Source organism: Lipophrys pholis, assembly GCF_963383615.2.
Source record: "Lipophrys pholis genome assembly, chromosome: 5".
Taxonomy (NCBI): Eukaryota; Metazoa; Chordata; class Actinopteri; order Blenniiformes; family Blenniidae; genus Lipophrys; species Lipophrys pholis.
In genome coordinates, this window is record NC_137628.1 from 28,211,388 (window position 1) to 28,238,020 (window position 26,633).

The 26,633-nt window shown below is 45.3% G+C and overlaps 1 protein-coding gene across 1 annotated transcript; it reads left to right on the plus strand.

Annotated features, from left to right (window-relative positions):
• The first annotated feature begins 1,891 nt into the window (after positions 1-1,891).
• gna12a (guanine nucleotide binding protein (G protein) alpha 12a) lies at positions 1,892-24,914 on the plus strand. The gene is made up of 6 exons (XM_080462942.1): positions 1,892-2,654; positions 8,862-9,080; positions 20,184-20,234; positions 20,329-20,529; positions 21,013-21,219; positions 22,512-24,914. Exons 1-6 carry the CDS (start codon positions 2,337-2,339, stop codon positions 22,671-22,673), a joined length of 1,158 nt encoding a protein of 385 aa, XP_080319068.1. The 5' UTR covers positions 1,892-2,336; the 3' UTR covers positions 22,674-24,914.
• The last annotated feature ends 1,719 nt before the right edge of the window (positions 24,915-26,633 follow it).

Consider the following 26,633-nt stretch of genomic DNA (forward strand, 5'->3'; position numbering starts at 1 on the left):
GTGTGGATTTTGAATGTTCTCCTCATGTGTGGGTGGGTTCTCCTTCCAGTAATATGGATTCCTCCCGCAGTGCAAAAACATACATGTGAAGTTGTATTTGTACAGAGAATGAATGAATGAATGAATGAATCCATCCATCCATCCATCCATGGTCCAGTCATCAGCGTTGGTTTGCTCTACACAACTGCCAGATGATGAATTTGCTTCGAACTCAAGATGGAAAACGAGAAGCTCTGAAGGAAGTGTGATTGTGGGTCTGTGAGGGAGACAATGTTAAACATTTATTTACACACACTTTTGACAGTTCTTCATTTTTCATACAAGTTTCATTTGCCTGGGATTACAATTTTCTATTCTCTATCTATCCATCCATCTATCTATCTATCTATCTATCTATCTATCTATCTATCTATCTATCTATCTATCTATCTATCTATCTATCTATCTATCTATCTATCTATCTATCCATTGTAATAAAGCACCAGCTCGATGAGAAGATGCAGTTGGGAGAACTTCAGGCTCGCAGAATATCTTAATGCTTCACTGTCTTTTCAGTTGTTGTATCTGACATTTAGACGCAGCAGCGGGTTTTTTTCAGACATTTGAAATGAAAATGTTTTTAAAGACCAAGATTTCCGCCACCAGCAGGCTTTCTAATCCAGACACTCACAGATGCACCAGAGCAAACTTAATTCTAAATTCTCTTGTAAAGTTCACACGAGTCAAAGAAAAGTGGTGCATATGTTGAGATCGCTTACAATAACCACAAGTTTCCTTTGTGTTATTGCCTCTGGACCCTTTTAAATACTGCAACACCCTGCAGCCAGATTCTTCAAGTAATACAGCTCTCCCAGCTTGTTGTCAGCCTTTGTAGGACACAAGAAAATGCAGTGACCATTGTCAAGTGTTTAATGGATGGCTGAGCATTCATGTAGCTGTTGTAATTATACGCTGTCATTTGAATGAAGCGCTGGTTCTGATGATCCAAGCTCGTTATTGGCGTTATTGATGACTGCTCATTATGTTGCGTTTCAACTGCTTTGTCTTATCATGTATTGCTTTTCTTTTTCTACCCTCCCTGGACTGACGTTTCATTTGCACATTTCAATGACCGTGAAGGCAAAAGGCACCAAAACAAAAACATTAAATCGTTATGGTTTCATCTAGTTCAATCATTCTATCCAAAGTTGTTTATGATTGCGATGGGACCCCCCTTTGATGGTCACAGCTCGAGGCTTTGGCAGCTCTGACACCTATAATTTAACTCATGGTGGAGAACATAGTATATTAGGTCGTTATGCTTGAGGTGCATATTTAGATAACATCAGTGTTGTCATCAAGAAAAACATCTGGGAACAACTGTGTTTGGCTCCTGGTAGTCTTCTATTCAATTTTTATAAATGCTACTCAGGTTTTGCACTCATATACATACATGTACACATACTGTGCATACGTGGGTCAATCATTCATGAAGCTCCTTGCATCTGGTTGATCCTTCGCAGAAAATTTGGAAATATATTTTTTTTTAGTAGCACGTAAACTGGGATCCCCAAAGAATCACTGATTCAATTAATCAATCAATTAATCACAATTTATTAAGCACCTTTCCTACAACACATGGCACGTGAGCCCGATTCCCCTCTTTTTATTACGCACAACCAATCACTAATACACACCAGCAAACAAACACAGCAACCTCCAACAAAAAATATACATTTTAAAAATATGTATACAATTATATTTTTGTTTATAAAAATAAACAGGATAATTGAAGAGCTTGATAGAGATTGATTGTGTTCGCTGGTGCCCCCTGGCGGTGAGTCCTGGCGGTCCAGCGGCGCCCCCTGCCTCCCCCCCTCTCAGCCCCCCCCCCCCCCCCCCCCCCCCCCCCCCCCGGACCGACCCACCGCCGCCTCAGACGCTCTTCGCCCCCGCAGCCGCTCAAGTTCACCTCCCGCCGGCTGTGTGGATAGTTCGGACCCGGAGCCCCGCAGCTTCACGGCTCCACTCCTGGACTGAACCCCAAACTTGGAACTTCCAACCTTCAAAGTTTCCCGCAACTTTTTCTAGAACTCTCCCTGTTTGGTTTCTCTTTCCTCGGGATTTTTTTTTTTTTTTTTTTTTTGTTGTTCATGGCGCGTTTTAACCTAATGGGCTCGTTCTGGAGTAGATAACGGTTCCACTCACTAAATGAAGAGTTTGTTTAAGACTTTTGTTTGTTTTTCCTCCTTCCCGCCGGGACAAAGTGCTCGTTAAGTGGATGTAACCGAGTCCCGGGTCCCTTATAATGAACGTTTTCCCACCGGAGTGTCGGTGAACTTTTCCCACGACTCGCCATGTCGGGAGTGGTCCGCACCCTGAGCCGCTGCCTGCTGCCGGCCGAGGCCAGCCGGGAGCCGGGCGGCAGCAAGGAGGGCGCCCGGGAGCGGGACGCGGCGCAGGAGCGGGAGGCGCGGCGCAGGAGCCGGGAGATAGACGCGATGCTGGCCCGGGAGAGGAGAGCCGTGCGGCGGCTGGTGAAGATCCTGCTGCTCGGGGCCGGGGAGAGCGGAAAGTCCACATTCCTCAAACAGATGCGCATCATTAACGGACAGGAGTTTGATCAGAAGGCGCTGCTGGACTTCCGGGACACTATTTATGAGAATATATTGAAGGTAAGAGGAGTGAACTGATCTGGGCCTAAACACACTTTCTGTTCAGGTGTTTCTCTTAAAGCTGGAGGTTAAACACTTTAACATGTTGTTAAGAGTGAATAATGAATATTTTAATGACACTAAACTCTTAAAATAAACACTCTAACAAACTGCGTCTCTCTGCTCATGGTAAGTGTATTTCAGGGGATTTAGCAGACAGGCAGGTGTCAGCAGAGGTAATGTCAAACTATCATTTCTTACTTTGATTTCTTTTCTTCTCACACTTTTTTTTTTTACTGACCATATAATTGATCCGAGAAGAAAATAAATAGTTGTCCAGTCAATAAAGTGAGGAGCTCTCAGCCACTCAAACCCACACAGAGAGCTCTGTTGACATAGTACATATTTTTTTTATCTTGGTGTGTGTGTGTGTGTGTGTGTGTGTGTGTGTGTGTGTGTGTGTGTGTGTGTGTGTGTGTGTGTGTGTGTGTGTGTGTGTGTGTGTGTGTGTGTGTGTGTGTGTGTGTGTGTGTGTGTGTGTGTGTGTGTGTCCCTTTGTTTGCTGCCATGGCTGGGCCTCCTTCACCAGCTAACAATACCAGACTATTCCTGAGGGATGAGCACATCCGCCCTGAGTGCCACACAGCCCCAGACGTGGGTGATAAGAGCCTCTGCACTCCGAAGCAGACAAGACAGTATTCAGTACCCCCCCACCCCCCACCCCCCACCCCACCCGACCCTCTCAAACACAAGCATACAGTGGCCGTCCTGTCTAGAGCCAGATCACGAACACAATCCACCCCCCCACCTCCTCCTCCTCCTCCTCCCTCCAAACACCCACCCTTTACCACGTCTAACCTCCGGAAAACACACACAATGCCTGGCGTGTCGGCACTGATAGGCCAGACAAAAACTGTAAGTACTGTCATGATTCTCAGTGTCTGGCCGCGGGCCCGTGGGCCGTCGTTTCCTTTAACAGGGCCCTGCCTACAGACACACATTTAATACGGATCATAAGAAATATGAACATGACACACACCTGTGGTGGCTCGACCCGTCTGGCAATACATCATCTTGACAATATTAACAACTAATGTAACGGGAGTGGTTAATGATGGATCTCCCAGTTTCTTATTAATCCAGTCCGTGAGACGACAGAAGGTGGTGAAACACGTCCCCAGATGACGTCCGCGAGTGATGAACGTCCTCCAGTATTCAGAGGACATTCGCTCACAATGGGGAGCGCCGTGCTCGTGGTCTGTTGCTGGCGTTTGTGATAAATGTGTAAGTGCAATGCAGAAGAACGGTATAATGGAACTACGTCAACACAATTCCTAAAAACTTCAAAAGTAGGTTTATCTTCTTGTGCCCATCACACCCAAACTTCTCATTTGCAATCCGCTTCAGACGAGACAGACAGACGACCCTGTGCTGGCCGTGTTATTGAGGCTCAGACTCACCTGCCAGGTGTAAAGGAACCCCCCCCCCCCCATCTGCTTCATGTGGAGCCTAATGACAGAGAACAAAGCAGGAGAGGAAGGAGGGATGAAGCTTGAAGAGAGCAGACAGGTGCCAGGCACAATTAGGGCTTATAAAAATAAATGTCAGACGCTCAGGTGTGGTCCTGCTTACTGAATCTCAGTTATTATACTTCTAGCGACAGATAATTCTCCACCAGTCTTTGTCAGAGGCGACCCTTTTAATGCCCGCGTATTAAAGCGACTATAGGAACTGCTGATGTAAGTCTGTCACGCTTCAAAGTGTGAAATACAGCTTTCGGAGTGAGGTCGGTTGACACGGAGCTATTTGATGGTCCTTTGAGGACCAATGAAACAAAACGGATTTCTTGACTTGTACCCATGTAATTTGTTAAAAATGTAATGTGAGGAAAGTTTCAGGGTTTTTTTTTAAGATTGCATTAGTATATAACAATATTCTATATAATAATAATATTATACATGTATATCTGTCCAGATTGAGTTTATTTTGTCCCTCGTAGTCCTGATCTTCTTCTCTGAAGTATTTGAACAAGCGTTTATGTGAAATTCGACCGTTTACTTTTCCTTGCTGCAGTCAGATGTGAATTAATCGCGCTGGTTAGATACTTGTGTGTTGTGGTTTTTTGTGGCTGCTGTTGATGCCATGCTGAGTCTGGGACGCAGGGATTTTCTTTGGAGGGGGAACATCGCTTTGGGAGGTCTCTGCCGTTGAAGACACTGGCAGCATGACTACAGGAAGAGGGCCACTTAATGATCAGTGGTGGTGGTAAAAGATATGGTGATGAATGAAACGGAGCGCTGCCCGACCCGACCATCTGCTGAAAGCTACTGGTAATACTGCTGCTGACCACATCGTGACTGCGAGGAGTCATCGGCTCCTCCGGGAGGTTTTCATGTTTTCCAGCCTCTTGTGGTGAGACACAAATGATGAAGATCGGGAGCCGATCCTCTTCCCATTCACAGTCATGTTGCTGGGGCGAGAGTAAACTTTGTTACCGAACGATAAATAAGCTTGTTTGTAATGGGCGAGCTGCCACTTCCTCTTAATCATAACAGACCCTCATCTCGACGATGATGATGATAAAACCTTCAACGTCTCAGCACTGCTGGTCGTCACGGGAAAGAGAAGTCAGAACTTTCCACGCAAATCACCTTGAAATCCCCTATAAGCATTTTAGCGCAAGTGTTAAACCAGGATTAAAGTCAATTATAGTCGCATTTACAACAAGACTTTTGAGACAGGACTTCAAACAGCAAAAACACAAGAAGAAAAACCATTTGTGCAGCACTTGTTAATTGGCATAATTCTTAAACTCATAACAACAAACTGGACTCTTACGAATGCTTTTTTTTTCTTTTTTCTTTTAAACAGTCCCCGTCACGGCCGCCTGACGCTTAAGTGCCTGCTAAATATATTGTAGTCGATGTTATTTGTTAATATTTCAAACCGACCAGGATCACCTGAATGTTCCATTCACAAATTAGCTCGCTCTCATAATAGAAGGAGACGCATAGTCTGGGATTAAACTCCAAATTTGGGCACACGAAGGCAGCATATCTGGGCTGGAAGGGGTCAGGCCTGGTGAACTTGTTATGGCGAAGCAGAAGGTATGTGAAGAGGAACTGAGCCTCTTTTATTGATTCAGAAAGCCGGAGAACAGACGGCCATGTAGATGTGCAGGAAGGGAAGCAGACATGAATATTGAGGATTATGCCACTAATGCTGCAGATTAGTAAATTGATAAAGTTCACCCTGCGACTGAAACAAAAAAAAAATTGCCGTCTGGATGTGACTCAGAGCCCGCTCGCCGTGACTCCCGGTTCGCAATATTCCTGCCAATGTAGAGCTGGAGCTGCATGCGTGTTGGATTATGTTAACGTCTCTGTGTCCGGGGGGGGGGGGGCTAAACCTCCTCGCCAGTTTAGGTTTGTCATCCATCTCACTCATTCCTAAAAAACAAAAGCCTCAAGTCTGACGATTAAAGGACTTACAAACATTGGATCAGACTTCAGAGCACCGAGTCACAAAGACCAACACAACACATACTTCACACAGCAAAGCAAACACGCTCACGCTGAAGCTGCATTAGTGAGGAATCCTTCCGTCAAAGCCCCTTTATCATGCCTTGAATTAGCTGCCCTACACCCCCAACCCCCGCTTGGGCTCCCGTCCATCTCAGGACGGGGATTCACTCTCTGGATCTCGCTGTCTGAAGTCGGTCGGGGTCTTTTGACAGTATTTTCCTTGTCTCTGTGAAGCTGGGTCAGGAGCTGTTTATGTTGTGGGTGTGTAAAGCCTATTGAATGTGAGATTAAGCAGTACAAATAAACATGACTCAGCGTGATCGTTGCAAAAGACTTTTGGTGGTTGTGAGTCAGCGACAGTCACTCATCGCCCCGGTACACGCACTGCCTCCGACCTGCCGCGACCCCGAAAAACACTTGTTCACTGCTGAGTTCAACACGGCAACAATCAATAAAAAAAAGTTGGTTTTTTTTTTAAAGCCGATCGAGCTCAGAGGCTTTAATAATTGAGCAGACTTTGAACTTTAAAAGGCTATAAAATAAGTGCATGAATTATTAAAGGTCCCATAATGTTAGAAAGGAGGCTTCTATATCTTTCCTAATAATAAATCTGTTTGCCCTATAAATACTGTGAACGCACTGCGGCGGCGTGGCTGCACAACCAAATGTCCAGCCCGAACAAGCAGCCCGAGCGTCACGAGGAAATCGCCTCATCTCCGGCGTTGAGCACGTAAATGAATGTAGATCTGTTGAAGCGTTGCAGGGCCACATGAGAGGAGACGGAACATCGTCGGGCTTGAGATTTAACATGGAATAGCGGGGAGGTTTGAGCTCGTCTGGAGCTCCTGTGGAAATTTGGAATAATATTTTGTGGTATTGTTTTCTCCGTGGACAAGAAACATGATCTAAGGAAGTGGTTCTAAGCCCCCCCCCCAGACTGACTCTCGGAGAGACTGAGGAACCTTTTCCATTCTCTGATTTTCCAAAACAAAGCACTTAGCTCAAATACTGGTCTCACAAACATGCAAAACCTATTTAAAACTTTATTGATCCCCTTGGGGGAATATTGTTTAATGGATTCAACCCATCCTATTCATAGTAAACTTTAACTACACACACTGGGAGCAGAAGGTCTTAACCACAGTCATAACCAGTGGTCGCAGTATTCTGACACTTCTGTTACCCAATTACCCTCAATATAACAATCATGAGTTCGATTCTGCGTCGTACCAGCGTTTTGGCACAGTTGATCAGCATGTCTAAAAAAAAACCTTTCAGGCTTCTACAATGAGAAATGGCTGCTGTCCACTCATGGTCGACGAATATTCTCATTTTCACTTTGTTTTCTTTACCACGCAAAGGCCTGGATCCACTGAAAACTGTCCTGCGACCCACCGTTGGGTCACGACTCATCAGTTGAGAATCTAAATACTATGGTAAAACAATGTTTTCAAATGAAAACGGAAAGCTGTCATTGTTCATCCATCCATCCATCCATCCATCCATCCATCCTCTTTCCCACTGATCCAGTTCAGGGTCGCGGGGCGCTGGAGCCGATCCCAGCCTGCTGTGGGCGAGGGCAGGGTACACCCTGGACAGGTCGCCAGTCTGTCACAGAACGTTTGTTGTGTTTTTGTTTATTTCTACGACAATGGTGCTCTGAGCCACTGAAAATGCAACTTTTTGAAAATGGCTCCCAGGTTGGAACTTTTAAAAAAACAAAAAAACACTCCGACTCCGTCTCTCTGGAAATGGGAGGGTGAACACAGCTTTTGTAGAATGCTACTACTGCGCATGCACCATGGCCATAGTACACAGTTCTTCTGCACATGCTCTAGTAGATGGACAATCACAACAATGGCGGCCGCCAGAGTGGCATGACTCCATATTCCCCTGGGACGTGATAGTTTTAGTTGAGTCACCTGTAATAATAATCCATAATAATGAACGTTGGTATACTCGCCATTGTTACCATTTATACCATATTGTTGTGAAATGCTGTCGCCGTTTCTGCCGTTGCTGTGTACATGCGACAGTTTTTTGAACCAAAAACACAAAAAGAAGTTGTGTTTTCACTTGAAATGTTGTAAACGGGGCCCGAGGGGCCTGCTGGCGCGTCAGTATGTAAGGACTTCCAGGCTTATCTTTGTTCCCTATCTGAGACATTGAAAGAACAAAAAAAAACAAAAGTCTGTGTTGGCCTCCACACAGCTGGTTAAGCACTGTGTGAAGTATGTGTGGACGTGTGAGTGGGAAGTCAAGAGAAACTGTAAGAGTTGGGATAATCAGAAGATATTTCTGTGACTCAAAAAAAACCCACAATAGTGGTTAAAGACTTGGCGAGTTCTGTTGGAATAAAATCGATGTTGAGGAGGGGGGGAACTTTTTAAGTGCCTCTTTAGGTGTTTGTGTTGTTCAGATTGATCAGTAAAGGAGGAGACCTCCCACGCAGATCAGTCTCCAGAAAAGCACCCAACAGCCACTCGTCTGACTGAGACACATCTGCTGCTGTGTTAAAGCTCCTCCATGTCTACCAGCACAGGCCAGACACACCGCTGACGATTTCACCAGCTCTTTTATTTTGTTTCCTTTTATCCGTGTTTTCTGGACGTGCTTGTACATCATTGCAGATGTGTAAAGAAAAGCAGCTGTTCCTGTCGCCGGGCTCACTCGGCCCCCTGGTGTCATGTGTGTGTCTCTGCAGGGCATGCGCGTGCTGGTGGACGCCCGCGACAAGCTGGGCATCGGCTGGCAGAGCTGCGAGAACGAGAAGCAGGGCATGCTGGTGATGTCGTGGGAGGGACGCGTTGGCGCCTCGGGGGTGGAGCCCGGCGAGTTCCAGCTGTACGAGATGGCGCTGAGCACGCTGTGGGCAGACGCCGGCATACAGGAGGCGTACGCGCGACGCTCCGAGTTCCAGCTGGTGAGTGGATTAAAGACATGGTTTCCAGCCTTTTTTTCATTTGACGCAGCCCTGTAGCTCTATGAACCCTCATCACGACCTCCTGGGGCACCAAGTGACTTTAAACCAGAAGTCCTTTGACACTATCAGTTACATGAAAGGAAGGCGTCGCTTTAGAAACCATCCCACGTGAAACTAGAGTGATCGCAGATTAAAGGTCTATCAATTTGTAATTTTTATTTCTAATTGAGAAGCTTTAATAAGGTTTGCATTGCCTCAAATGTTGTCCTCTCAGTCGCAGCATGTGATAATAGGTCTTTCACGGCACTTTGCCCAAAGAAACAGCACATGCTCAACTCCTCCTTGTGTCACTATTTACTCCACAAATAAGTAGTTGATTTAGAACCTCCCAGCGACTTTACAATATTTATTTGTACCAGGCAGAAGCGGCTGGTGTGGCCCCAAGTTAAGAATCAATAGATAAAAGGGCAACGGAATAAATAAATAGATGGCTGGAAAGCAGTTCAAAGCGCTTTGTGGCAGTTTAACCTTCATGCTACTGTACAGAGCCCAGACACATCTTTCTGTGTGCTACTCAAGTATTTATTAAAGCACCAACCTTTTATGTAATGAGCCTTTTTGCCACATTTTACAAGGAGCTACTTGAAAGTTATCAAGGCTTTTCATCCAGGGTTTCACTGCACGCCAGAGTAAATGTTGCCCCTTTTATCGACTTTTACAACTTGTGCTTATTAATTTTGATGTGGGTTGCACAGTGCTGTCGTGGCACTTGTAAACACTGTCACTAGTAAAAAAAAAAAAATCTATATATTTTTTTGAAACCCCTCGAAAGTGGATTGTTGTATTCCACAAGCTGGCCTGTAAGATTTCTACTGATATTTATTTCGTCTTCATAATCGGGGGTTTAAAATGGAAAACAAAAATAATTTTAAATAGATGAATCAATATTCTAGGGCCCTCTGACACACCATTGTTAAATTCTACAGATCTGAAAAGAGCTGCACTCCCTCTTTTACTTTATCTATGGTTTACTGACACGAGCATGAGAAAAACCGAGATTGTGATTTGGATGGTTTGGAATTAAGTGTGACAATTTATCACTCTCTGATTTCAAAATACCTGTCTGTAATTCCTGTGAAATATTACTCGATATTCCATCTATTCACAGCGACTATTTGTACAATGAGAAGAGTGAGAGCCGCCACTGGTGTGTGCTACCCACTGGTGTGTTTAATATATTAGGGTTAAAGAGAAAAAGAATCACGCTGTCGTCTACGAGCTGCTTTTGATTGTGTTCGGTCCTCGTAACGTGGCAGATGAAACTCGGCAGGGCTCCACTCCAGCGACTCCATTTTCCAGTCAAGAGAAAAACAATTACACTTTTGGAAAGTCTCCAAAGCCCCCCCCCCCCCCCAAAAAAAAAAATAGAAGATGAAAACAGTAACAGAAAAACAATAAATACTTCCACCGACTTCAGCCGGCGCAGCACTAAGCGCTCCAGTGGGGCTCCTCTCTCGGCTGACAGCTAAACTCGGCTTCACAGGGCAGCCGGTTCCCTACCCAGACGTCTGGAGCCTCGCTGCTGATCATGAAGTCGGTGAAAAAAACCAAGCAGAGATCTGCCGAACTACCAGGACTGGAAACATACACAGAATTTTGAGCAGAGAGTTTTATCAAATAGGATTTTCTTGTGCGTCCGTCCAAAAGCGAACGCTGGGTAACTGTGTCCTCAGTGCATGTTGTTTCCAGGAAGGAAAGGTCAAACTGCTGCTTTTAACCACACACTCTTGTGAGGGAACCAAACAAATCCGTTTTCATACTGACGTGAGGAGAAAGCTGCCGGGTCCCAGGTCACAGGTTACTCCTCGGTTGTTCTTTCTGTGATGCATGAAAGTTTGAGCATCAGGTCAGTGACCTCTCGTGGCCTTTTTCCTCGTCAAGGAGTGAGCCTGAACCAAAGCCGAGGATTAGGTTTTTGACTGTTGCGGCATAAGAGGGAAAACCCATAGCGATCAATGCATTTATACGTTATTTCTCCACACCTGTTTCATTCAGACTGAGGTCACGCCGGCCGGAGTGTATCACACACAGGAAGAACATGCAAACTCAACACCAGAGTCATACAAGTCAGTTGTTTGCTGTATTTTAACATGTGTAAGACTTTTAAATAACAGTAAATAATGCAAAAAAAATGGAATGTGGAGAATGTTAAAGACACACATTGATCATTTTCAAGTGAACGCTTCTAGCCGTTGCATGTCAATGAAGATGGTAACTTTTATTTTAGAAAACACTAGATTTCTGACTTCTAACCAATATTTCCTACTTGGTTGAGAAGTGATAAGTTTGCTGTACTTTTAAAGAAATTAATTTAATGTAATTTGTCTGGTTTGTGGCTCCTGTGAAGTAGTTTTAAGCACGTTTGGGGGGGGTGATAGAGCAGAAGGCAGATCTCCTCCTGCCCCATCTTTTCCAACCCAAGAACCAAACTAGCCCAGCCTCCCTTGAAGCCTCCACTTACTAGAGTTCAACAAGTGTCTATGAATTTGCAGGGAGTCACTAAAGACACTGACTGTCTTTGCTCAGAGGCCTGAGAGATCAGCAGCCACACTGTCAACAGAGCCAATGTGTCACGGCTCGGGCGTCAGCGGCTGGTCTCTCTGTCGGTGCACTCTGGATTGGATGTGGCAGCTAGTTTTATTCTGAAGGAATCAGTCGCTTCGCTGTCCGCTTGGGGGGGGGGGGGGGGGGGGGGGGGGGCTGCGAGTTCTGACCTTTTGCCCTGTTGGACATTTATCAGTGACAAAGCAATCTGGAGTCAGAGAAGAAGCCACTTCCGCCTCCCTCTCACTTGACATGCTGTGTTGCGTGAGACTTGCAGCGCAGGGTCAGTCGGCTTCGTCTTATCTGGAGTCGCTACGTGATAAATTTAGTGTGTCGCAGCCGCGCAGGTCCTGCTGCCTCGAAGGCCTATCCACATGGAAAGGCGACGTATTTAGAAGTGTTTGTGACGCCTGTCACCTGCCTCCGTCCTATCAGACGTATCAATCCATGCTGAGTCTGAGATGTATGTAGGAGCAAACCCCCCCCAAGCATCCGCTGATCTCCACAGACGGATGTTTAAATCACAGGGATCAGTTGTTTGTTTATATGTTGTAAACTTTCTTATATTCTCCACAAACTCCTGAGCCCGACACGTTTCACTTTGAGAAGACTCACTTTATTGTGTTTTTCTCGCTTGTCAGCAAATCTCATAAAGAGAATTAAACTAGCAGTGGATTAAAGAGCTGTTGTCTGTGATTTGAGGCCTGCTTGTTCGGGACGATCTGTCACAGAACTGTACTCATTGTAGGTGAAAAAAAATACAAACAAAAAGCACAATTGCGTTGAAATATTTGAGGTATTATCATCGTTTAGACCACCACATTGCAGTCTCACTATGGCTGCACCAACAGGGATTCTGTATTAAGTAAATTCTTCATTTTTATACAAAGCCTCTCTTCTCTTCGTAATTTCGAATCATATTTTTGGCTGTGACTTTACAATGGATCATTGAGTTGTATCCTCGAGCGTGAGCCCTGATACCAGCTGCTGCAGTCAGGAGCTTCTGGTTTGAAATCACCATAATTGCTTCCATGAATTGTGCGTCTTAAGCCGCCGTTGCTGCTGACTGTGTGTGGAAAAAGAGGCCAAAAACAGCAGACCAAACTGAAAACTAAGCGCCTCTAGTTTTCTGGACCGCTGTGGTGCACTTTTCACCCCATGTATTATCTTGTCTCCACGTCTTCCTGCACCTCAGTCTAACAGTCCACCGGGACCGCCTGATAACCTCGGCTGTGGACCGAGGCTTTTCCAATCTGGACTAAACTGCCGCCGTCTGAGTTTGTGTGCTTGTTGGTTCATTCCCCCGTCCTCGTGAAGGTCAGCTGAAGTTACATGAGTCAGCAGGAGGAAGATGCACTAAATTACTAGAACCATTAATATGGAACTGCTTCTGTGGAAACCAGGCGATCATAATCTTATCCGCGTTCATGTTACCGAGTCAGTTCAGGATTAATGAGGCGCTCAGTTAATAGGAACGGTTAAGAAAGCAGCTTTGGTTAAAACCGAAGTTAACATGAGGACAAAGAGAGACTCTGATGTTTTCTGTGAAACTCATTTCTGACAAATTTCCACCTTGGGAATGTTTTTAAAAAGTTCAGTTTTCAGTGGCTCCGAGTGTCGACTCTCAAAATGCAACAACAGTTTTCTGTTTTCAGACGTTGTGCCTTTATTAACAATGATTGTGTCACTAATTTACTTTATATTGTATAAAATGAACCTCTCTGTTTATCACATTCCACTAAACTAAGGAGCGAGTTTATGAATATTAATGTTATTGTTGCTGCGTGATTGGTTTAGTTTGTTAGTATATCAGTCAATAATCGGAGTTTCCGTCCTATGATGCATAAAATCTTTACGAATCCACAGTCCTGGGCTTTTTACATTATTTCCCAGACTTTTCTAAATAAAGCTTTGTATTGTATCTGTGACCTCTTTTCAATGACTCTTCGGTAGGATTGCGTTTGCTCGGAGGAAAGTGTCACGATCCAGATGAAAAAGCTGAGCTGAGGTAAAAGTCGTCGCTCCTGGTGGATTTGTCTCTTGGCAATGATTACAATATGGAGCAACAGCAGCCCTGTCCTCTCACAGAGAGAGAAAAACTAAAATGTCTTCTGCGGAGTAAATGTGCTGAGTTAGATACTCTCCACCTCCAGCTTTTCCCTCCGCTCTCCGAGAGGTTTTCCTGGGATACCACAGTCAGCTTTTCCCAGGCACAGCTGGAGCTGGGCCACAGGCGGACATGGAGGGGGAGAGAGGGAGAGGAGAAGACGGGAATCCAGAAAGTGGAGATGAACAAGGGGCGGGGGATGGTGGGTAGGGGGGTAGGGGGTAGGGGGTGGCTCGGAGCGAAGGAGGAGTGAAGATAGTGAGGGGGGGGGGGAAAACAAACCAAAAGCTAGCGCATGGAGGGCTTTTTGTTTACTTGCAGGGTTTGCTGCGTTCCCACCACACCCAGATAACACGCAGTTTGATCCAGGACATAAACACCCAAACCTCCTTCGCCCAACGAAAACAAGGGTGTAGATCACGCTGTGATGGCCGTCGTCTTCAGCGGCGCCGACGTCTCTGAACCAAGGAGGCGCAGGGAAACGTTGAAGCCCCACAAAGCAGTAAAGGGGCTATAAATGCTGAAACACATGCGCCACTGCACACACACACACACACACACACACACACACACACACACACACACACACACACACACACACACACACACACACACACAGTTTATGGTTGCCTGCAATCTGGCAGTCTCTGCTGCTGCTGCTGTCGGCGAGGTCCGTTTCATGATTTTAACTGTTGCTCCATCGGCAACTTCATTTACAGTACACATATCCATCTGCATAGTACTGAAGTTACTTTGATAATGATAAACGTATCGTATCATAATCAGTGGGGTTTCTGCTTTAATCTGTTGTATAGTTTTTGCATGTGGCATAAAGTAGCACAGCGCCAGTTCAAATCGTGTCCAAGTTGAATAACAAAATACACATTTTAACGTTGGATGATTCAGCTTGTGTTAGATTTGTATTTAGAGTCTGAACAGAAAGGATAAATATTATCACAGCCAAGGTCCTTCTGTGTAATTTGACTTTGACATGATTATGGTCTTGATTTATGTTATTTGTTTGTGGTATCCCTTTACGGTCCCTCGTTTTTCAGTGGATTTTCCGGGTATTTGCACATTATGCAACATTTGTCTTGTGACTTTTTACGTCGCTTCACAAATATCTGTGCTCAATACTCCTTAAAAGGGACTTGTTTTCATCATCAACAAGTGATGAGTCAAACGTTTGTCGTCTGTCTCATAGAGATTAACACTTGATCGTTAGAAATGAGTACGTGTGTGCAGCAACCTCATGAGTGCAGAACTCACAGGACAAATATCTGCACGCTTTGTCCTTTTGTTTGTCTTTTTTTGGTTGAAGGACTAAGAAAGTTTTTAGTTTTTTTTTTAAGTGTTTTTATGTTTACATTTTCTGCATTTTGACAAAAGAACACAACAAAATAAGCATCCAGATTAAAAAACAACAACAAACAAACCCAAGACAGCAAACAAATCAAGTAAAGGTATTCAAACAACAGTTCACTGAAACAAACACGGTTGGTACATTAGCAATCCCTACAAGAAACACTGGTTGGATTATAAAGACAATCTGTCAACAAGACCATGAGGGAAGTGAGTTTATCTACACTCAGGACGAGGAGGACACAGGAGAAACACATTAGGGAGGAGACAGGTAATCAGGCCAATCCTGACACTCGCTTATCTGTTGTTCCAACCATCATCAGGGTTCACTTGGGGACGGATGAAGTACTTCTGACACTGTGATGAGAAGACACTTCGGGGAATAATTGTCCTATTTACTTTACTTCTGCCGGGGAAGCCTGGTGGTAATCGAGGTTTGTTCTAAACAGAACTTTGTTTGTTTAGACTCGATGACAACTCAGCAAATACTTTAAAATCCAAAGAAAGTATTGCACTGTTTGTGAGGACAGTCCTGAGACCAAAGACACAGATTGACTATAGAAATATAGGACGTGTGGTAGTTGCAGTACGTCTGTGTGTGTGTACAGTACATGTTGGCTGTTGCTATTTAGGAAGGGGGTCAAACATAAGGCCCGTGGACCAAAACCGGCCTGCAAGAGGCTCCAACCCGGCCACCAAACTGCCAAGCAAATTGTAAACATTTCATAGAATAAATTTTTTTTATTTATTTTACTAATTTCTTAGGAGCAATACACACAACACCCGAGCTGCGATATCAGTGATGCTGCCATGGAAGCTAGCTACCTCATCGCGAAAATGCTAATTGGCCTCAAAACCATGCGATCAGAGTGCGTTTGTAAAAACACCCATAATGCAACAGCTATAGGAGTTTTATTTCACATTTTACTGTATTTATTTCTCCACAAAGTTTCATTAAAAGTGACTTTATGTCAAGACTGTTGTAGTTTTCCATAGTAATTGGTTTTTGCAAAAATAGACATTTTCATCACGTAAAATTTATTTTCTACTGGTTTTCCAGCAGTACTAATCGTCCCCATACCTGGACTGACGTCCCAGAAGTGAAGACAGTCTGTCCTCTCTCCCCCTGGCTTGTTTCAGGTTTTAAAAAGTGTGTTGCGCCAACCAGCCAATCAGAAATCAAACCCTATATAGTGTCATTGGGGGTTTAGCCAATCCCAATCAAGGTAGGCCCTCCCTTTGACTCCTCCCACAATTAGGCAGCTCTGCTCTGGCACATGGCACCATGAGAGGAAGTGCTTTCTCCTCTTCCCAGGATGGGCATGTGTGGGCGGAGCCAGTCCAGCTCACACAGACGCAGCAGATTCTGAACGCAGCTCAAGGGGAAATTGGGCTGAATGTGGCTCCGGAACTAAAATGTCTTTAACACCTCTGATATAGAAAGTCAGGTTGGTCTTCATTTGTCCTCATCTGATGATGAAATAATTGCTGGACTGGAAACAGACACCATATTTATGTGGTCAATAGGCTCAGGTCACAGCCGCAGCACTTTGTCACGCCACATGATTAACCCCAACGTCAGCAAAGTAACAATTCAGTGGGATTTCTTTAAAAAAAAATCATTAATTTGCATATTTTCCCCACATTTCTTTGCGTCTCCAGCTCATCAGGAGTTGTCAGAACGAAGCGAGGAGGGCTGTGTGATTGATTGACAGCTTCAAAATCCTCTTCCCCTTAAAAACACTTTGCTGCTCTTGTTCCTCGGTTTGTTTCTAAAAACTCAGCGGGGATGATAGAGTTCAGGGGCGGGACGATGCACGTGCTTTATTTGACAGCATAATAGGAATATTTTTGTCATTTCATACCAAAGTTGATTCTGGAAATTTATGCGGTTCGAAACGTTTCATATTCCAAAGTTCTACTTTTGAAATGAGAAAAAAAAGAAAAAAAAAACATTTGCAAATTCATAAAGTGTGAATGATTTTATTTTAATGAGGGAGAAGGAGTAGATGTCAAATCAAGACATTTATCAAGATAATTGAATTTTTTGGGAGAGGGTGAGACATGCATCATTGAGCCAAGCAGAGCACTTCGATATTTCTTAAGAAATGTCTGGAGAGATAAAGAAGGGATGGATTTTACATATTCATGTTTGCTCTCAGAAACTGATGGACTGGGAAGGGGGGGGGGGTTCGACAAAACTGTCTTTTATAATTGAAATAAGCCAGAGACCTGAAAAAAATGTCTCTTAAATGAGATAATTTACTGTAAACTGAATTTATTAATGTATTTATTTGTACAGTCTCTCCATCTCTCAACACAAAGTCATTCATGAGTATCGGTCTAGTAAAAAAAAGTAATAAATCCTTTTCTATATTGCGCTTCTGAGCATGTTAAAGACTCTGTAAATGAATTTCAAACACATAAATGATGAAGATGCTTTTCAGTTTTCTCAGACTTGCTTGTTGGGAAATGGACTCGTGACACACATATATCTGTGCACACACACACACACACAGACACACACACATACTCATAGAAACACACAGACAGTCACGCACGCTGCAGAATGTGAGCTTATTCTGGTCTTTGCTGTTATAAAGCCCCTAATCTGCCCATACACACTATGAATGGAGACATTCCTCCTGCCTTACTCAATCGCACACACACAAATGCACACGGACACACGGGGTTGTACTTTTACTACGTGTCGCCTACAGATATGCATTAGAAGGTACTAAACTCTACCCCCGGCCTCATAAATTGAGCTTAGTTTGGTGTTTTCAGCTGGATGAATGATCATACTGTTCAGATCCCACTCGTTCCTGCTGATGGCCATTAAAGCAACTGTGGAAATGATCTGTGTGTGTGTGTGTGTGTGTGTGTGTGTGTGTGTGTGTGTGTGTGTGTGTGTGTGTGTGTGTGTGTGTGTGTGTGTGTGTGTGTGTGTGTGTGTGTGTGTGTGTGTGTGTGTGTGTGCGTGCGTGCGTGCGTGCGTGCGTGCGTGCGTGTGTGTCTTTGTTTGCAAACGCTTAGCCCTTCATCTCTGGGAATTCCCCTCTGCCTGCCTTTCCCTCCGACCAACCCCTCCTGTCCTCCCTGCCTGCTGAACCAATCAGAGTGGCAGGCTTTGTGTTTCCTGCTGCTGCGACGCTGGAGGTCAGCGTCGGGGTCGCGGGTTCACCGCTCGCTCACACAGGGGGTCGCGTTTCCTGGTTGTCGGGAACGAGATGAAAAGTTTACTGGTAGTTATCGGTGAGTTTGAGTCAAAGTGAAAACTTCTGCAGAGTTCAGGAGGAAAACGGTTTTTTTATTATTCTTATTATTTTACTTTATTATATATCCTAAAATGAGGAAATCTTTACATTTTTAGAGTGTAGGTTAGGAAAATCGTTGCATGGTCTGGAGAAAATGAATGCAGGTCAATGTAATGTGTGGAGCTGAACTTGAGTGCGCGCGCGCACACACACACACACACACACACACACACACACACACACACACACCTGGACTCCTATTAAGCAGGCTATTAATGGAGTTCGGTTAAGTTTCAGGTAATTTCAGATGAGTTTAGACGTCTGCAGGAAATGGATGTGAGTCAATATGTTGTCCCCAGGAAGCGTGCAGACATAGTGTGTGTGTGTGTGTGTGTGTGTGTGTGTGTGTGTGTGTGTGTGTGTGTGTGTGTGTGTGTGTGTGTGTGTGTGTGTGTGAGGGGGTGCTAAAACAGCTTTGTAACTGGGTTCTGTCTGACCCCCCCCCCCCCCCGCGTCTCTCTCCACTGTTTTCACACACACAGCTGTTTCCTGTTGAACGCGAGTGTATTTCAGAGAAAGACGGAGGCAGCCAGAGCCTCGACTTTAAGCCATTGTTGGGAATCGTTCTGGTTCCAGTTTGAACTTCTCGGGCTCAATTGTTTCAACGTAAAATCCCACTTTGGGCCCACGGACCGTAGATGACATATAGAACAAATAATCTGCAGATCCCACTGCGGCGATACAGAAACCTGAATAATTTCACTGCACTGTTCCAGGCACCTGCTGGCCCTCATTCATTTCAGAGCAGCATGAAAATCAAGTAGCGGCCTCTTAAAAAAACTTGTAAGGGAGCCGGGTAATCCATCGCGGCGGAGATCGGCTCGCACTTAAACCGCATTACCCCTTGACAGCGGACGACGGAGAGCCAACAGAAGAGTGAACACGATGTTCGCTGTAATGGATTACACAACTCAGGTTTCCAGAGTTAGCTCATCGATTCTCGTGCCTCGCAGGAATGAAGCGAGCTGAAGAGGCGCTTCAAACAGCAGGGAAGTCCAACGATCTGAAATACGGGATCAGCAGGAATCTTAGTGTTTCCGGCAAGAGAGTTATCGCTCGCATATGGACGCACTACCAAGTAGAGCGTTTTGTTCTTTACTAAACGGAGTCGTAGTCTGATTTCAAAAGAGATCAGAGGAGATCAGCGTCCGTTGCCATGGAGACGCTCCCTGGTCAGTAGCTACCTCACAGGCGAGTTAGCATCGATATGAGCTAACGGCTAACATGCTACCGATGCTAACTCGATTCCGCAAACAAGTGTGGTGTTGGCGAAGGTCTGCGCTCTACCGAGTGTAGCTCTATTTTAATACATTGGAGCGATACACCAAATAAACCAGTCAAAATTTTAGGTTTGAATATATCTAGTTTGCAAACTAAAGTGGAGGGGCCAGGGGAGGAAATGTCTCGCGACACGACGACAGCAGCGTCTCTGCTAAAGGCTGATCTGGTTTGCAGCTAACAGTTAAACAATGCAAACAGTTCTTCTGCACATGCTCAGTAGGTGGACAATAACAGCAATGGCGGTCTCCAGAGTGTCCCGTCTTTATCACATAGATTGATGCATTATTAGGACAATAGCATCTGTCTAAGAGATTAAAATAAATTCGATTTGAAAGATGAGGGAATGAAACCTTAATATTTCTCTTTGGGCACTTTAAAGTTTAATTGGTGTGTAATATGAAGGTTCATGTTTTGGTTTTTTCTTCTTTGCAGAGTGAGTCAGTCAAATACTTCCTGGATAACTTGGATCGTATTGGACAGCTGGTGAGTCACACACTCTACCAGTTAAATCTCACTTTTTACTACACAGCCACCGTTTTATTTATTTGAAGAAGAAAAAATGTTTGTTTTTTTATAGAGTTATATTCCAAGCAAGCAGGACATTTTGTTTGCGAGGAAGGCCACTAAAGGGATCGTCGAACACGACTTTGTCATCAAAAAGATCCCATTCAAGATGGTGGACGTCGGCGGGCAGCGGTCTCAGAGGCAGAAGTGGTTTCAGTGTTTCGACGGAATCACGTCCATCCTCTTCATGGTGTCATCGTCAGAGTACGACCAGGTACGGAAACAATCGAGCTCACACATGCTTCTGATCGTGTCCTGCTGTTGCTGCGGAAAGCCGTTTTGTTTTTTGTCTTTTAGGCAGTCTCTTGACTTTGGGAGTTATAAAATAGAGGAGAAACATCATAGAGAGAGAGAGAGAGCGAGAGAGAGAGAGAGCAAGAGAGAGAGACAACATTTGAGGTTTACACAAAGCTTTCTTTGTGGTCGCTGAGGAAACTTGATTGTTCCCGCAGTTGTGGCTCCACTTGGAATCAGTGGTCATATGATGACGACTGAATATTCAATTTAGTGTCGGATCAAACCTGGAAAAAGACAAATAATAATGTGTGTGTGTGTGTGTGTGTGTGTGTGTGTGTGTGTGTGTGTGTGTGTGTGTGTGTGTGTGTGTGTGTGTGTGTGTGTGTGTGTGTGTGTGTGTGTGTGTGTGTGTGTGTGTGTGTGTGTGTGTGTGTGTGTGTGTGTGTGTGTGTGTATCGAGGTCCTGATGGAGGACCGCAGGACCAACCGTCTCGTGGAAAGTATGAACATCTTCGAGACGATCGTGAACAACAAGCTCTTCCTCAACGTGTCCATCATACTCTTCCTCAACAAAACAGACCTGCTGGTGGAAAAGATTCGAACTGTGGACATCCGAAAGAACTTCCCCGAGTTCAGAGGCGATCCGCGCAGGCTGGAGGACGTACAGGTACACACACCTTTCACCACGGGGCCACCAGGGTTACGTCTGTTGTCATTTACGTTGATTCTACTCATGTTGAAGGAAAACAACAGTCATGATATTGTATGAAGACATTTGTGTGTCGCTCTGCAGAGTTACTGACTGTCGTTACCAAACATAGTTTCTTGTCATATAATCTTCTACCACAAGGTGGTGCGGTGAGTCACTCTTTGCTGCAATGTGTTTTCAGGGTTTGGTCATTTCAAGTGAAAAGGCATCATTTTAACGTTTTTGTTTCAGAAAAGTTGTACGTTTACATTTTGAAAAACCATGTGCGTTTACACGCCCACAGCCTTTTACAGAGAGACGGAGTCAGAGCATTTCTGAGAAGTTCCAACTTGGGAGCTGTTTTCAAAAGTATGCATTCTCTGTCTCTCCGAACGCCGCTGTCGTGTAAACAGACACCGGAAATGAAACCAAGTTTTCCATTTTCACCTGAAAACGTAGTGTAAACGGGGCCTCAGCAGCTTATCTTAGTCTCTTATCTTATCTTCTTGGTACAATTCAAAAGGGATTTTCAGTGCAGCTCAAGCCAACTCACCAAATCAGGAAGAAAAACAGTTGTTTCTATCCAGCAGAGAAATAGTGGTGTTCCTGATTTCACTGTTTTCTTGGTATTTTATGCAAAAACAGAAAGACAAACTAAACACTATTAACATGGACTATTAGCCGTAGCAGACTGAGCTGAACTTTAACGTTTGTTTCCCAAAAATCTTTTTCCTGGACAAACAGACAATAGTGGTAAATCGTTAAAATAGTTATTGTGGTCTGGCTTTAAAACTTTGAGTAATATTTAATAGTTACAATAGGACGAGTGAGGTAAGGATGTTTGAACGGAGCTTTTAGTTTGAAAAGCAGCTGATGATGAGTCACAACTGCCGACGGTAGAAAAAGTTGAAAACAACTTTAAAAAAAAAAGTTGCAAATAAAATGATTTCAAAAGTGTTTTTCACTGGACCAGCTGCGTTCTGATCTATGATCCCAGTGAAGACGGTAAATCTGAAACCAGAAGTTTCACAAAAACGGCGGAAGCAAAGTCCAGTGAGGAAACTAAAGAAATATGAATCATCGGGGTCACGTGGAGACGGGGGGGCACAGCTGACCACAATCAGGTGAGACTGATGGAGGGCGGAGCAACAACAAAACCCAGGATGGGAATCCAGTTTCCAAACTGCGACGCCATCTTATCTGTGAAGTGCTTGAAGTGCTGCAGCTTTGCAAACTGACCGTCCGTCCTCCGTCTCCTCCGTCTCCTCCAGGCGTTCCTGGTGCAGTCGTTCAGCCGAAAGCGAAGAAACCGGGGGAAGCCGCTCTTCCACCACTTCACCACGGCGGTGGACACGGAAAACATCCGCTTCGTCTTCCACGCCGTCAAGGACACCATCCTGCAGGAGAACCTCAAAGACATCATGCTGCAGTGACCCTGGCGGCCGTAACTGTGAAAGCAGCCGTGATCCCGGGCTGGCAGGACGTGGAGGACGTCTGCTGCCGCTCTGGGACGGACCTGTGGAGCCCTGGAGGCAGTGACGGTAGCGTGGAACAACATTTAAAGTCCCACACAAGCTCCGAAATGTATATAACAAGAGGAAAGCACCAACTACAGGACACGAGCACTGAAAGTGGTTTTTTTTGTTTTTCTTTCCCGTATGTATATAAGACTCATGACAAGTTTGTCACTAAACCATGTCTGACTGGGAGGGAAGGAGGGAAGGAGTGCAGAGAAAGGGAAGAAAGAAAGGGGGGGGGGGGGGGTTGGATTTGCAGATTGCCCTGTCTTAAGTACACGTGATGGCGGGAGAGGGTTCTGGGCTCGTACCGGTCACATGCTCCGTTATGTGATAAGGTTGCACAAGTGTTCCTGTCAATGAACTTTTATCGGAGGACAGAGCCGAGGCCCTCTTCACTCTGCTTCTCCTCCTTCCCTTGGTCCTGCCGTCGTACGAGAGACCAACAGCTGCAGATAACAAGTCTCACTCTTCTCATCCTCCTCTTCCTCCCCCCCGTACAATAGACAGATTGTTCGTCTCCTCCCTCCCCAGCAGAAACTGTAGACGCTCAAATTATCGGCCCATCGTGGTTTGAAGAAACACTCCGCTCCTGGGTTTTGCAGTAATTCTGCTTCATCCGTGTCCCTTTGCCTTTTCCCCTTCGTCCCAGCAGCCTGGCGGCGTACCGCCCCGGGCGTACACACTCACAAGGTTCCAGGAAGTAACGTTACTCCTGCCTGTCCCTTCTCGCCATGTGAACCAGAAGGGAACAGCGGCAAACTAGAAATGACCTTTTCATGGTGTTTCAGCCGTTTGAGACTCCTGCAGCGGGGGGGGGGGGGGGGGGGGGGCAAGGGGGACGGTGGGGGGGGGGGGGACACTAACAAGGCGACCCGCAGAATTCCACAACATCTCCGAGAGGTTTTGTTGACATACTCTGTCACTTCTCTGTAAATTACTTCCTCGAAGTATCCAGACGTTTGTCGTTTAACGATAACGTTCCGACACCACTGCGGCGGAATCCTAATTCCTCATGAATGACTACTCTATTTGATCCTAAATTAATTTATTCTGTGATCATGATTGGGACCATGATTTTCTCCTCAGTGTCGATTACACACTTGTCAAAAGATAATTCAGCTAATGAGCTTTGCTCGCTCCTCTCTTGGCTGCTCCAGGAAGTCACTTCTTTCTTGAGGTCAACACAAAAGACCCACGTGCCGAACGATGGGCTTTCTCATACTGATGGATTACAGATTATTGACCAAGGATGCAGAATAAAGAGTTTCAGTGTCTTTCAGGTCTTAGATTTACTCTGCTAGCCTTTGGTTCAGTGTCGTGGCTCTCGGCTTACATCAAATTACATCATCACGATTGTAATGCTGCGTTAGAGCTAAAGGCCGAGGAGGAGGAGGATCCACGTTAGAAGACAAAACAAGCCCTCAGTGAGCTGACCGGTAGCAGCGGGGCTGCGGCTGGAGTGGAAGTTGTGCACTGATTGGTAATGAAAACTGTGGAGCGGAGAGGTTCTGTCCCTGATGGATCCCTGATGGATCCCTGCGACCCGGCGCTGAGTCCACCTGATCTCGGCAGCAGTGGCGTGACATTAAAGTGCTGATTTGGCTGCATTTCGGTACGTGGAGGCGGCGGCGGGACTCAGCTGAGCTGCTCCTCCCACCCTGACCCTCCAGGCAAACCACCAACGTTCAGACGCGCCATGATGTCATGTTAAACTGTAATTTGTACGTGTTGCTTGTGCGTACTCATGCTTCTTGTACATATGAAACTGTAAGTAATTGACACTGTGTACGCCGTACAATACAAACACCACTCTGTCCAACAGGATCACTGTAACCGTTACTGTAACATTTGTCGTTGACTAACCGACGTTTTCCACTCACATGAAGTGTTGTTGTTGTTTTTGTTTTTTAATGTAACTGTGTTCGTCGTTGCACTGGATGTGTGTGTGAGAGAAAATGACCCGAGAGGAAAGCGTCTGGGGAAGAAAAGAAAAAAGAAGAAGAAGAAGGCAAAAGAAAGGAAACAGACTTTGAAAGGCGAGCAGGACGGAGGCCGGGGATGAAAAAGAGGGAGGTCTTCTGCTTTTTGTTTTTTGTTGTTGTTTCCCGGTGCCTTGGCTCTGTGCTCTGTGGTGAAATACACTGCCGTTTGCTGACATGCTGTTTCTTTATTTTCTCAGTGTGTGTCTGAGTGTGTATGCGGCGAAGCAAGAGGTCAGCAGCCTCCGAGCCGAGAGTGAAGAGGGCTAGAAAGATTAGCGAAGGAAAAGGGTGGGGGTGGGGGTGGGGGTTTAGAAAAATAAATTCAAACATGTTTTTCTTGTGTCCTGGAGCAGTGCGATCAGTATTTATGAACACGAGGAGCTCTCGCAAAGCCAGAAAGTGGAGAGTTGAAGCTCCCGATAAGCGGTGTCATACTGATGCACAGCGGAGGCTAACCATGAGCTAACACCCCACCCCCACCCCCACCTCCACCCCCACCCATTCCTCGAAATATGAAGCCCATCAGCTCGAGCTATCAGACCGCTGGGCATGAGAGTGAAGCTGAAGCCGGGCGATATCTCAGTTACCCAGCAGAGTCTGACCTTTGCTTTGGCTTTTAATCAGAGGAGCTCTGCTTCATAACAGACAGCCGGTCTCGGGGGGGGGGGGGGGGGGGCTGCAGAGCAAAGTTTTACTGTTGATTTAGAAATCTGTGATTAACATAGATGATTTATTTACACGAGGAGCGAGCCTGAATACGACTGGAGGTCTGCAAAGAAACTGGTGTGACAGCCGAGGAGATCTCACAGAGAAGAAGTGACCTTGTGAATGGGTGTGTGTGTGACGGGGGGGGGGGGGGGGGGGACAAAGGGAGGAAGAGGGAATACAAGAAAAAGTAAGAGGATAGAGGGAGGGGAGGAGAAGGGGGGAGGAGGTCATGTTTCCTCTGTTGAGCCCACTTCCTGTCCTGATCCTAAAATGGAGAGACTGTAAGTACGACATCCCTCCGCCTCCACCGATCTGAGCCTCTCTCTCTCTCACACACACACACACACACACACACTCACACACATCAGATAAACCAAAACCAGCCTCCTGCGGTATCCTACAAAGGAGATGAGAGCAAAAAGCAGCGAACAGAAAACTCCCAGTGGACCCTGAAGCATTGGGAAGGTTTAGACACACAGAGGTGCAGGACATTTTGTCCTCCACTCACACAATGTTTGGTGTGTTTGTGTGTTTGTGTGTGTGTGTGTGTGTGTGTGTGTGTGTGTGTGTGTGTGTGCACTGAAAGTGAGCGTTTGATATTAATTAGTTACTTCGTCTCTCCATTGCAGTTAATTATTCAGAGTCCTGGGTGAATCAGAGGCACTGCATTTCTTTAACTTGACGTTCCTCCAGTAAACAAGAGTTTAGTGGAACTGTAGCCGAGACAGCAGCTCACACAAACCCACTGAAACTCCAGTGACTGTATTTGTCCTTTAATTTCACAGATGTAATCAGTCACTTCTGTCATCGTAGTGGCATTAATACAGTAAGATAACACTGGTTTTCACACGATTATTATAAAAAAAATTGATTCAACAGTTTTCCCATGAAGGGAGTTTGTTTTATATTGGAAGGAATCTAATAAACCTTCATATCTGCTTTTTTTTGTTGTTTTTCAGCTGCTCCCTTTTGGGTTTAAACAGTGAAACAATCAGGGGGACAACTATTATTTATTTATAAACAAGATAACCCCTTGAGATGCAGCATCTCGTTTGCCTAAAACAAGCATCTCGAAACAATAATGATAATAAAATAAAATAAAGATAAGCAAATTGGCAAAACGACGACGACAAAAACCACAACATGCGTACAGGACAGTGGCTTCCGGCAACCCTCGTACCTA

Excerpts from the sequence above, each read along its gene's own strand:
- gna12a (XM_080462942.1), top strand. The coding sequence starts at position 2,337 with ATGTCGGGAGTGGTCCGCACCCTGAGCCGCTGCCTGCTGCCGGCCGAG. Across the intron at positions 9,081-20,183 it reads GACGCTCCGAGTTCCAGCTG|AGTGAGTCAGTCAAATACTT; the intron begins GTGAGTGGATTA and ends TCTTCTTTGCAG. Across the intron at positions 20,235-20,328 it reads TGGATCGTATTGGACAGCTG|AGTTATATTCCAAGCAAGCA; the intron begins GTGAGTCACACA and ends GTTTTTTTATAG.